This window comes from Zeugodacus cucurbitae, chromosome 5 (assembly GCF_028554725.1).
Source record: "Zeugodacus cucurbitae isolate PBARC_wt_2022May chromosome 5, idZeuCucr1.2, whole genome shotgun sequence".
NCBI classification, from domain to species: domain Eukaryota; kingdom Metazoa; phylum Arthropoda; class Insecta; order Diptera; family Tephritidae; genus Zeugodacus; species Zeugodacus cucurbitae.
Window position 1 is genome coordinate 53,063,272 of NC_071670.1, and position 13,009 is coordinate 53,076,280.

At 32.7% G+C, this 13,009-nt stretch overlaps 1 protein-coding gene across 2 annotated transcripts in view; it reads right to left on the reverse strand.

Annotated features, from left to right (window-relative positions):
- Usp54_0 (uncharacterized) overlaps nt 1–13,009 on the reverse strand; it is a 143,122-nt gene that overhangs the window by 43,797 nt on the left and 86,316 nt on the right. For both annotated transcript variants that reach the window (XM_054230789.1, XM_011181567.3), the window contains one exon: nt 5,345–5,437. In XM_054230789.1, the coding sequence (XP_054086764.1) occupies nt 5,345–5,437 (93 nt within the window). The remainder of the gene's footprint in view (nt 1–5,344; nt 5,438–13,009) is intronic.

Here is a 13,009-nt window from a genome sequence, read left to right on the forward strand (position 1 = left end):
AGGCATGCAACATAAAGTGGCTGCTGCAATACAATAGATAACTACCCCACAACCAGAATGAGTTAGAATATAATACTTTTATGAGATATGAATATAGACTAGCAACAATATACGCACGCAAGCGCACTTCAGTCAAATAGTTATGTAATTATGTAAACGCAGTCAATTTAATTAACATATTTAGCACGTAATTTATCATTGCGCACAATTAAGCTTCGAGTGTAGATTTTTTTTTATTATTTCATCAAACTTCCCTTGTTTTACTTTCGCTGTGATAATGCCACTCATTTCTTTTATAGCCACTGAGCGAATTTCTGGAATGAACATTAATCAACGCGCTGGAGACAACAAAATGACATTTCAATTTCCACTTAAAATTATCACAAATAGAAATTTATGTGAAAGCGCAACGAAAATGTGCAACCTTCAATTTACAATTACAATTGCATGCATGCATATTTACGAGTATGCTCTCGGCAGATATGGATAGGCACAAGTATGCACTTAGCGTGGCATTGTTGTGCACTGCCGGAAATGAGTAGGCGTTAGACGCGTCAACTACAGGCGCAACAACAGCAACAACAGCTAAAGCAGACAGACAATTGTCTGACCATGTCCTTTAGAATTTTCTATGACTTTCGCCAGTCATTGGCAGTCTCGCAGTCTTGCAGTCTTTTGGTAGTCAGTGACCTTTTATGCGCGGCGTTAATGCGGCCTAGACACACCGCGCCAGTCATCGCGCTAGTTAGTCATTGGAAATTTTTCATTTGAATTGTCAAATTTTATGTGTGTCCGCGCACACACCTATCGCACTTATCTGCGCAATGCAGCGGCGTGAAATACCGAGAAAATGCCTGAGCACTAGTAGTTAAATGGTGTTTTATCCATTCCATGTGCAGTGGCATGCAATTTTTATGGTGTTTTCCATAATGTGAGTTATGGCTGTTGCACATACTCGTAAATGTGTCTGTCTCTGGTCTGTGGGTATTCCACAATAGTGTGTCGGCGCAGGCGCTGGCGCATGTGTTTTTAGTGGCTGGAAAATTTATGTGTTGTTAAGGACAATGCTAGAAATAGTAGTGGAATGTTGTAGGCAGGATGTTTCTTCCGATTATAATACACTGAGAGGTTGCAGAAAATTTTTTTCATGGGCAAAGAATCGAAAAATAGTTTGAAAAATTGATAAAACTTAAGAAAAAAATTAATAAGCTTGAAATAAGCATGAAATTCTACCATGATATTTATGTATTTTACTAATGGACAGGCTTTAACAAAAAATCTAAAAAAAAATAGATTAATGTTTTTAAGTGAACCAAAGAAAAATTAGTTGTAAAAATTAATATCATGAGATATTTTGAATATATATCAAGATATATTTTCCAAAAATGTCATGACATTTTTCTCAAATATATTTTGAATGAATACAATTTTTTCAAGCAAACAAAAAAAATTTCATGTAATTTTAAAATTTTATTTAAAAATACATAGAATTTTGAGAAAATATGTTATCATGAGAAAAATCACACAGCAATTTTAAATATTTCTGTTAATTTTAGGAAGAATTGAAACGTTTTCCAATAGAAAATATTTACAAAAATATTTAATAAAAATTTTCATAAATTTAAAAAATTAAATTTATGACTATTTGCTTGGGTTACAATTTGCTTTGGGTACAAAAATGTCATGAAATTTTTCTCAAAAATATTTTGAATGAATAGAATTTGTTCAAGATTGTTCAAAAATTGTTCATGAAATTTTAAAATTTTATTTAAAAATACGGACAATTTTGAGATAAATGCTATCATGAGACAAATGACACAATAATTTTAAATATTTCTATTAATTTGTGGTATAACTGAAACATTTATCAATTGAAAAAAAAATATTTAATAAAATTTTTCATAAATATAAAAAATCAAATTTGTGACTATTTGCCTGGTATTTACAAATCAAATAAATTCCATTTAACGCACAAAAAATACCAGCAATTGCCACAAAAATATCATCTCTATTTGCAAATGTTGCAATAAGTAACCAAAAAGGTCGAACGACTTCGAGTTATTCGTTGACGAGCGAATGGCCAGCGGAGAATTGAAATCTTGTTTTCAACAAACGACATTAACAAAGCCGCACAGCATCAAACGTGACGGTAAATTTAATTCTGCAAAATGCACATTTACAATATACTAAATATAGTTAAAAGCAAATGTACGAGTATATTTTGTTTGCAAATAAAAATTAACAAAACAAAGGCAGACCAACTGAAGAAGCGCCAGCCAGTTCAAGTAACGACGGCAAAACAAGTTTCGAAACGGAACTCAACGCTGAAAAAGTCAAAGTTCATGAAAAGCCGCTTTGTTGGTTGGACGGCACATAAGCGCCATTTGGGGTTTCTGCAAAGGCAAATTTTGCACAAGTGACAGCAACAAATGCAAAGGCAGCGAGTAAACTGCTTCTCATAGCAGCTAAACGCGTGCATAACAAAAGACTTACGCGACGAACGCGGTGGGCAAGAAGAGTTGAGGAAAATATATATTGTACGCAAATATATATTTTAGTAAATATATAAAAATGTATATGTATATAAAGGTAAATCAGCACATGCTCATCACATGCCTTCGCGCCATACGAACGCCTGTTGTGAAAATCCCGCTGTCACCGAGAGACACACACAAAGCAAGAAAGAAAATGTGTGGGAATTTTCCCTTTTTGATACGAACTCCTGTGCATTTTCCATCCCTCCACGAATCGGCAGCTAAGCCATAGCGCCATTATAATGCCACAAATAGGCGCAGCCAAGACACGCACTTCGTCACACACACACACACATAGAGGGAACAACAACCATTCAGTTGTGCAGTGTGTGCCACCTGAGGGAAAATCACTCATGGCGCTGCTTTATGGCTTGGGAACAACAGAAAATCACGCACTTGAAATGGGTTCGGGGCATGTGAAGGCCCTGCGATTTGAACGACTAATTACAATTGTGCACATCTTGCCAAGACACACACATACACACATGTTTCTTGTGAGTACAAATGTAGCGCGTTTTGGTTTGCGCACGCAATATGATTGTTTCGCTTTTCTGCAATAACAACAACAGCAGCAGGTAGGGTGCTCCTACAGTTTTCCGCATTATGCACATATTCACATATGCATCTGCATACATATATACTTGCTTATAGGCATATATTTGCCAACTCACACCTATTTAGGCTTTTATTTTATATTTGTTTGTTTATAATTTCCAACAATTTTTTAATTTGGAAGTAATTAAAAAATATCACATATAAAATGCTTGATTTATTTGCAGTAAAAGTGGCAAATGCGTTAAATTTCTGACATGTGAAGTGAGTAAATTATGTTTACAAGGTTTCTGCGTGTGTTAAATGACATCTTGCCACAGAGAAATGTATTAAAAATGAGGAAGAAAAGCAGTTATAATATATCGGGTAAAATTATATTAAAAAAATATATATTTCAATAAAAATTATACAGAAATAAGATAAAATACTTTTTAAAATGTTCAAGTTTGGAAGTTTGGAAAAATATTTTTAGATTGTATTATAGCCATACAAGTATTCATATGTAGTTCATCTCAAAAAAGTTAGAAAATCCTAATTTTTATTCGTAGTATACTGTTAGGCGCATTAGATATTGAAAATGTAAATTGTTTAGTGCCGAAACGAGTTATTAAAAAAAAATATTTTATTAATTTATTATAATAAGATAAACATTATTTAATGTCTTTGAATTCTAGTAATTTCATATAAGAGACCTGATTGATAAGACAGTGAATATTTTTATTTCTTCATTATAACTTTAAGTTAGTATTAATATACCAAAGGAGAGTCCCACTAAATGCTGTAAAGGTTTTGCTTCATCAATTTTAAACGTTTAAAAACAATTTTTTTTTTCGATAGAAAACATAAATTCGATACGAAGTACCTCCAGAGAGATATTTCTATAATTTCAAACTATTAATATGAGCTCCTAGATGTATACTATATGTCATAGATCTATAAAGAGGTATACTCTTTGGAAGCAAGTCTTACTGAAATTTGGAAACCTTTCCAATTAAAACAGGAAGTGATGATCAAATATTACTCCCATAGTTAGTTTATAATTCAATTTCAACTTAAATTCGAGATGTTCTTGTACTTAAAATTCATATTCATTTTATTTCAAAATAAAATTTTAGTAATTGAGTTTAGTTGGGATCGAAGATCACCGACGACACTTATATACATATATTGGCTGGAAGTGTCTTCAAGAAATACTACAACAAAAAAATCTGATATTTATGTGTTTCCACTGAAGAAATAGTATGCGGCAACAGTACTTTTTGAAACACAAATAACTTTGAAATTTAGTTAGAATAAGATGTTTTAAAAGCGAGAGCCCTAAAACACATTAATTTTAGCTATTACATACTCTTTATGGATTTTAGAGTGCTAAATTTGAAATAAATTAAAAAAAAAAATTAAATTAAATTTCATAGACATACTCCAGCGAATAAAAAAACAGCGGCTACGCTGGCTAGGTCATGTTGTTCGAATGGATATAAGTGCTCCAGCTCTGAAAGTATTCGATGCAGTACCCGCTGGTGGAAGCCGAGGAAGAGGGAGACCTCCACTCCGATGGAAGGACCAGGTGGAGGGGGACCTGCCTTCGCTTGGAATAACCAATTGGCGCCAAACCGCCAGAAGGAGGGATACGTGGCGCGCTGTTTTGGACTCGGCTATAACCGCGTGAGCGGTGACTACGCCAGTCAAGAAGAAGAAGAAGAAATTTGGTTTTACTGATTTTTTAGGGTTTGTGGATTTTCAACCGTAATAGCCAAATTAACCGAAAATCTAGCAAACAGAAAAAATAATTTAATATTCTATATTAACACCTACTGAGCAAAGTAAGAAACGTCTTTTAAAGCGCATACACATTTTTCTATTAGAAAAATTAAGTAAACGGTATCAATTTGCCTATAACTATGCCACAATTACATTTACATTCCACAATAACACTCTTAGTGGACTCTAATATGTCTTATTTTCCACAGTTCGTATACTCTTCTTCTTAAAAACCATTTTCATAATCTACTTTACAGCGGAGCAGTAAATGTGTACTACTTATATAACAAACATCAAGAAGTAAAGATCGAAATCCACACTGATCTTGTAATACATTCCACGCAATAAATAGAAACATAATTGAATATCAGTAAACCGTTGCATACTTTTAGACGCAAGCGATCGTGATGTGGACAAACACAACTCACGCATTCAATATCTCCATACACACACAACAAAATAATCTGTATAGTGGAACATAAGTTGACTTCACTTACCTTCAATGCACAGAATATACAATCTTGACCGCAACAAATGTGATGATTCAGTGTGCGAAAGGAACGACGAAAGGCGTCCAAGTGCCATAAGACCTGCAAGCAAAGAAGAAGAGGTGAAGAGGATATATGAAATAAAATTTTATAACTTGTAGGTTTATGAGTAAGAATAAGTATTAAGATAATCACAAAGCAACGGAAAAAAATCATATAAAGGTTTGGCTGCCAAGCATAAAAGCATTAGCTTGTATTGTATTTGTGTGTATGAGTGTTTATAGGTCTTCGTATTTTGCTTTGTTCCGAGTATTTGCTCAAGTCAGTCGCTTTACATTACGATCTAGCGTATCGAGTGAGTCAAACGAGTTTTTATGGCGGCCATGTTTTTTTCCAACAGAGACAATATTCGTCGACTACAGCGTACAGTGAAAGAGTTAAGCGAAGAGTTCAAGATTGGCTGCTGTGTGGCTTTAAGGCATAAGTGTGTGAGTTCGTGTTTCCCCCATTCGCCACAGTCACAGCCACCACAGCGGGGAATTGAACGCCACAAGAAAACTGGTTTCTGTGCTGCGACGCGCTGCCACCTTAAAGTGACCAAACGCTTTACCCCAACCCAAGTAGCTTGTGGCTGTGACGGAGTATAGACTTAACAGCCGCAACATTTGTTGCTCTGCAACTTTGAAGCGGTCGACGCTGCCGTTGTCGTCGCTGCTGCCGCTGAGGTCTTTGGAAAGTAGGTACAGTTTTTGCAGTTGGCACACAGCTGAAGCTGAATTGGTTGTGTCAAAAAAGCTTTTCCATCCAATATATATGCATACAACAGCAAGAACAACAGACAGCTTAAGCTGACAAGCAGTCGAGTTGCGTTGGCTTGGCTCGACTTGGCAGTCAGGCTGGCGAACAATGGAGTGAACGCTGGCTTAAGGCATATATTGTCTGTACAGAGAAATGTGTGCTAAAGCCAGAAAGGTTCATTTCGTGTAGACTGGAGGTTGCTATAGTTGTTGTTGTTATTGTTTGCTTGTTTTTTGTCATTTGCTTATCTACCTTCGAATTGGCGGACAACGATGGCTTGGCCAATACTGAAGTTGCAGACTTTTGATTTCCTTCTTTCGGCACACACACATATATACACATATACACTGATGTGGAATATACAGCTCATAACGGCGTTACTTAAAAGCTGTGTGCTGTTGTTGTTGTTGTGATTGTTTTATGGCTTAACTTAACGCTTTTAGACTTGTCGAATTTTCTGTTGTGTTTTTTCGTTTTTTTTTTGTTGTTTTTATTTATTTTATTTTTGTTGTTTTTGCCTTTTGTTTTTGTCAAACAAAACCATTGAGGTAGCTAAGCAGTCAGCTAGAGCTATTGAAAGGTTTCAAGCCACAATTGTTTCAAATGCTTTCTGATTGCTTTGGCACTTCGCTTAGGTTTGGCGCGTTTCAAATCGGCTGGCAGTATGTACATATGTATGTGTCTATTGTTAATGCTTTTAGCCAGCAGCCAGCTTCATTGCAAATGTGTTGCTGATCGTTTCATATACACATCATGGGCTGCTGCAGCTGCTAGCGGGTCAGCAACATTACTATTTTTTGTATCTAAGCATTCGTTATGTATCTTATTAGATGTAGATTGTTGCTATTAAGTTGTATGGGAGTGTGTGTGTATGACTTCTAACACATATTTATTTTATTGTACTTCTAACTCCACATTCGCGTTTGTGTTTTCGTTCATCTACTACTTTTTCATTACTCTTTGTATTTATTTTCCAATATTGTTGTTGTTTTATTTTGATTTTTTTCGGCTTCATTTTTTTTTCTAAGCACGAAGCCCTCGCGTCTGTTTGCCGCCATTTTGTTGTTGAGTTCCCCCCAAAAATGTGTATCTATTCGCTTTACTCTTGACTGAACTGTGTGGCGTTGATTAACCTCAAATCTTTTAAGATTCGAGATTTTTTTTCTCATACAAACATTTATGTATCTTAGTTTTTTTCACCAATATTCAGCGCACAGCTGCGCCTTTGCCTCATGGACACGCCAGTCAGTCAGTTATTGAATACTTTTTTAAAGTATCTGTTGCATTGTTTATGCAGTTATATGATGCTGGCACGCACCACTTACCGTTGAAGGGAAAATCAAACAACAAATAAAACAAAAAATCTAATAAAAAAAATGAATATGAAAAAAACGCACGCCATGGCTAAAAGCAAAGAGTTGTAACAAAAAATTGTTTCAAGTGTTGAATTTGACTGCTTGTAAATCATTTTTTGTTGTAGTTCATTTATATATTTTTGTTTGTTGTATAGATTTTTTTCGCGTCTGTAGGCATTTGATAGGCAAATTTGGTGTTTTTTTTCCTAAAATTCTTCGTCAGTTAATTCTATGTTTTAGCATTTGATATTGTGTTTATATGTGTGTTGTAGGCATTTTGAGGGCTTTGTTCGAGTTGATTGAATTTTAAAGTAAAATTCAATGTAATAAATTGTGGCTGGAAATCGACACGAACATCGAATTGTGACAGTTTTGGTACATACATAGGTATCGTGGAAGAGTAAAGTTTAAGAAGTTAATTTATAATTAGGATTATATGTGTCGATAAAAAAAAATAAAATAAAATAAAAAATAAAATAAAATAAAATATTAAAATTAGAAAATATTTATTTTTATTTTATAATTTTTTTTATATTTTTTTTTTTAATTTTCATATATATGTTTTTCCAAAATCTTTTTTTTTTTTTTTTGTTATTAAAATAAGAAAATATTTATTTTTTATTGTCATTTAATTTTTATTATTTTTTTTATATTTTTTTTTTTTAATTTTCATATATATTTTTTTCCAAAATTTTGAACACATTTTTGTCCAATTTCTGATTTGTACCATACCATTTATATAATCCCCGTAATATCGCGCTCAATATGAGTCTAAAAACTGATCTCAAACAAAAAACTTAAGCAACGAACTCGTTCGCTGATTATTCCTTCAGTAATAAATAGTGAACCAACATAGAGTATATTAAAAAATTATTTTTGCAAATGTATGCAAATTGGCCAATTTTATGCTGCAAACTGGATAAAAGCGATTAAAATGATAAGAGGGTATATGCAAATTATATGAAAAAAAAAAACAAAAATAAAATTAAAAATAACAAATGCATACATCTCTGAAACCGAAAGCAAGCATATCACGCTCACGCTTTGCAAGTCAATTAAATAATAATTTAAATTATAGTGACAAACAAAGCAAGCAGAGTGAGACTAAAAGCCAAACAAGCTTATCTGGCATTATGATATATTTAAACAACTCTGTTTAGAGCTAAATAAGTAGATAATAGACGGTATGAAAACACATTTAAGCAAAAAAAAAAAAAATACAAAAAATAAAAATAAAAATCATGACACTAGATATGTCAAAAGTCTGAAAGCAAAACTCAAAATTATCAAAAAATAATTTAAGTCACTTCAAATACACAAAAATATAAGCAATACACGCTCAACTAGCTGACCACATTAGTGCTATTTCTTGCTGTAGGAAATCCAACTCTTAACATAATCTGTATTAAATCTGTAACTGTCACTTTGAACACACAAAGTTGAATAAATCCGAGCGATTTAAGCAAATATCTAAACTCTAAACTCGTTTCTTTCGACAGCGCATATATTTTATGGCTGCAGCAGCAGTTGGCAGTCGCGCAAAACTGTAAATTTAAAAAATAAAAACAAAAACAATACGAAAAAATAATTACATTGCAAAGCAACAACAACAAATGCAACTGACTGACAGCAATTGCAAAATCACAAACGAAAAATGCGGTGTACTGTGCACTAAAAGCCGAGCAAAAGGCTCGCGCAAATGCATAGATAATGCCAGCACGAGCGGGCGCAAGCTGTACAGACGGGCGGGTGACAGTTAACAAAACGGCAGTGGGCAACCGGTCGCCCAAATGGCCAAATGTCCAGGTGCTGCACACCAAGCTTGGGCATTAAACACCACGCTTATATGAATATAGCGGTTGATAGCCAGTGAAGTTAGCTCGAAATGGCAACGAAAAAGAAGTTGGGCTGACAGCAAGCCGCTTGAGCCAGAGAACTGGTCAAGTAGCCAACCAGCCAGCCAGGCAGCCAGCGTTTGAGCTGTCTTACTGTAAAGCGCGCTGTACTCTGTACGCTGTAATTTAAAAGTGCACAGCCAATTTGGAAAATGCGCTGAAATTAGAGCAATGAACACGCGTCGCCGCGGTGAATGGGAGTGGCGAGCCATAAATAAGCTAGAGTACTACTTATTTCAGCCGTTGTATGCTTATGTATGTACATATGTAGTATATACAAGCATATAGGAAAGCTTGAATTCGATGGAAATAAAGATTGACGTTAATCTCTATGAAATCAGAAAGTCACTCAATAAATTTTTTAAAAGTAAGATTATAAAGTGATTTCGAAAACTAAAAGCTTGGCTTGACGAAAATTTTCGGGATTCTGAAATTTGTTACGATAATTTTTAATAATCCTATAGCTTACTTATGGCATTTAAAACTTTTCAATAAAATATTACAAATTCAGTACATTTAAACAAGTTTTTCTTTAACCCGAATTACATGATTCGAGAACATAATTTTTTTTAGATTTTTTAAATGATGTTAAAATGCGATTTTTTACGCTAATTATAAATTTTTCGGGATCCCGAATTACATACATCCGAGATCCCGAAATTTTGGGATTGTTGAAATTTGATGTTTCGTTCAAATTTGGCAATATGTGATAACAAATGTTCAAAAAATTAAGATATATATTGCAGATGAACCAAAGACATCCACAGATACCAAGATATGAATAATTAATTAAAAAAAAATTAATTAAATAGTATAGCAGTTTCATAAACAATATAATCGCCTCGTATATTTCTTAATGAATCACAAAACAAGTTCTGCAAATGCATATATAATGTATATGCTTGCAGACGAGTTTCGCGCTTAAGTCTTTTGTCTCAGTGAAATTTGCAAGTAAATTCCAAGCTTGTATTAATATTACGATTTGCAACTGAAATAAATACAAGTGATTGTGATTGTGATGAATGATGCAATATGTGTTTGCCAACCATATTATAGCATATGTATATATAAAAGTATTTGTACTATTATTTGTATATTTGCTTGTGCCTGCATGCCTGCGCACAATAAACAGTGAAATTTGAGTAGTGACAGCGAGCAGTTTGCTTCAGTTGCTGGCAAAATAAAACAAAGTGATTGTTAAACAATGATATAAATAAAGCTAACAAAGAAGGAGAAAAAGTATTAATGACAAACTACAAACACAAGTAGCCTTGTTGGTAGAGGGGTTGTGGGTGGAGGAGTAATAATACATATTATGCTTAATATACAAAAGTTGTATTCCGGGATTGCAAGATTGCTGCTGTTTGTAGTTATATTGTGGAAGAAAAATTAATCGTTTATGCACTAAGATAGCAAACTTCAACAATATAAATGCTATTTGATATTTGCGCATCTTCTAGAGCAAGGAGTACCATTCACACTGTCTGTCGCAATTACGCAAACTCACTGTGATTTGCTCTTTTTGGCAGCATTATTAATTATAAAATGTAACCTTGATGCTTTTCTTCCCACAAAAAAGTGCTGGAGAATAATCATGAATATTGAGTGTTGATGCTACTTTTGTTAAAAAATCATTACAGTTTAGAGTTCAAAAATATTTCTTTGTATCGATTTTTTTTTTGTTGCAAAATAAGTTACTTTTTGGAAAAATAAAGTGGTTTCTAAGTATAAAAATATGTTCATTCATAGAAAAAAAATTATATTAAATATTTTTTTTTTATAAAAAAATTATAATATATATATATTTTTTTTAATTTTTTATTTTTATAAAAAAATTATATTAAATATTTTTTTTACTATCAGAATTTTTCTTGAAATTATTTATAATTTATTTATCATATACTTTATTTATAAAATATATTTCGCAACAATTTAAAAAAAAAAAATGAAATTATATATCTAAATGTAATGCGAATCAAGTTTTAAAATCTCCTTTAACAATTTTTTTCAAATTTATCTAAAATTATTTTTTACAAAAACAAAAAAAAAAGATTTACAAAAAATATCTAAATAAATCAAGACTGTTTACAAACAACATTTTTCATCTAACTCTTTAAAAAGGCATCACAAATCGTTCGTAACCTCTTATAAGGGGCAAGCATCTGACTCATACAACGTCTGTACAAATTACACAGATTTGTTGCACCATTTTTGGCAGCTGGCAAAATTACTTTAAAAATAATACAAGTTCGTTTGTTATTGACATACATACTGGAGTGTACATATATAAGTAAATGTGGCCGTATCGATCATAACCAAATAAATAGGCAGTGAACTTCAGGCTGACTCAGATGACTGAGAAATGCCATTTTCTGGCTGAGGCAGAAAGGAGTTGCAAAAAGTAAAATTTGAAAATATTTGGAAAAAAATACAAAATTTAGTGCTCTTTATATGAAAGCAATGTAGGACATTCGACTGTCTAATTTAACTATTTGGCATTGGTTTAATGTCCACATTAAGCCTAGAAGTCCACTAAAATTCTTTTTTGTTTTGCTGATGATTAAAGATCCTTGGTGTATGGACTCTCATAAATAGTCTCATGAATACTGATATCTAGTTAGCTAATAATTTCTTGAATTTTCTGATTCTTAGTCACAATCCATAAAAATATTTGGCTCAGATAATCTGTAAGCAGCAAAAAAAAAAAGTAATTAATTTTAAAAAAATATTGACTCAAGACACTCGCTTTCTAAGAAATTTTCTTTAAATAACTTTTTTCTGTCAAATTTCTAAATATTAAATCCAAGTTTACTATTTTCTTACAAAAACAACACTAATTTATTCTCAAAATTCATATTTCTGTTAAAAATATGTAAGAAATCAGCTGTTCTGCATGGCAAACTAAAGACTTAAGCAGCGAACTCGACACCATAGAAAATTAAAAAAAATATTTACTAATAAAATTAATTGTGCTACTTGAGACTGCAAATTAATAATAAATGGCCGATAAAAATCGTCAAATGAAGTGTAGGCTATTTAAAACCGCCTACCATTACAATGACAATCATTGAAAAAAAAAAAAAATCAAATCAAAAGTGAATTGAAAGCGACACACTTGTGTAGGCCCAATGACTAATACCCACGACTAACTGAATTAAGTTGAGTTAAATGCAGTTCATTAAAAATAATACTTGCTTGACAGCCACAAGAGCTTTATGAGTGCTTAAATGTAGTTTTCGAGTCTAAAAAATACAAGTGACAACAAAACTTTATACTAAATTAAAATATAGTAAATTCAACATTAAACGTGGGTTTTGTTTGGCGTCACACGCATTTCCGCCCATGCAGCGGCCGGCAAATGAACACCAAAAGATGGCAAAGCAATGGAAATGCACAGCTGCAATGCTCGAAAATAAAAAAAAAAAATAAATAAAAAATATAATTAAAAATGCTAATAACGGAAAATAAATGCATAAGAAACCAAAAACAAAATTATGACGAATTTTCCAATTTTGTTTTTGTTTTTTTTTTTGTTGTTGTGTTGGTTTATGTCTCATTGCGGCAAGCGAAAATGAAAAACCGCCAACGCGACGACGACACTAAACTGACCAACCGGAAGGTAAATG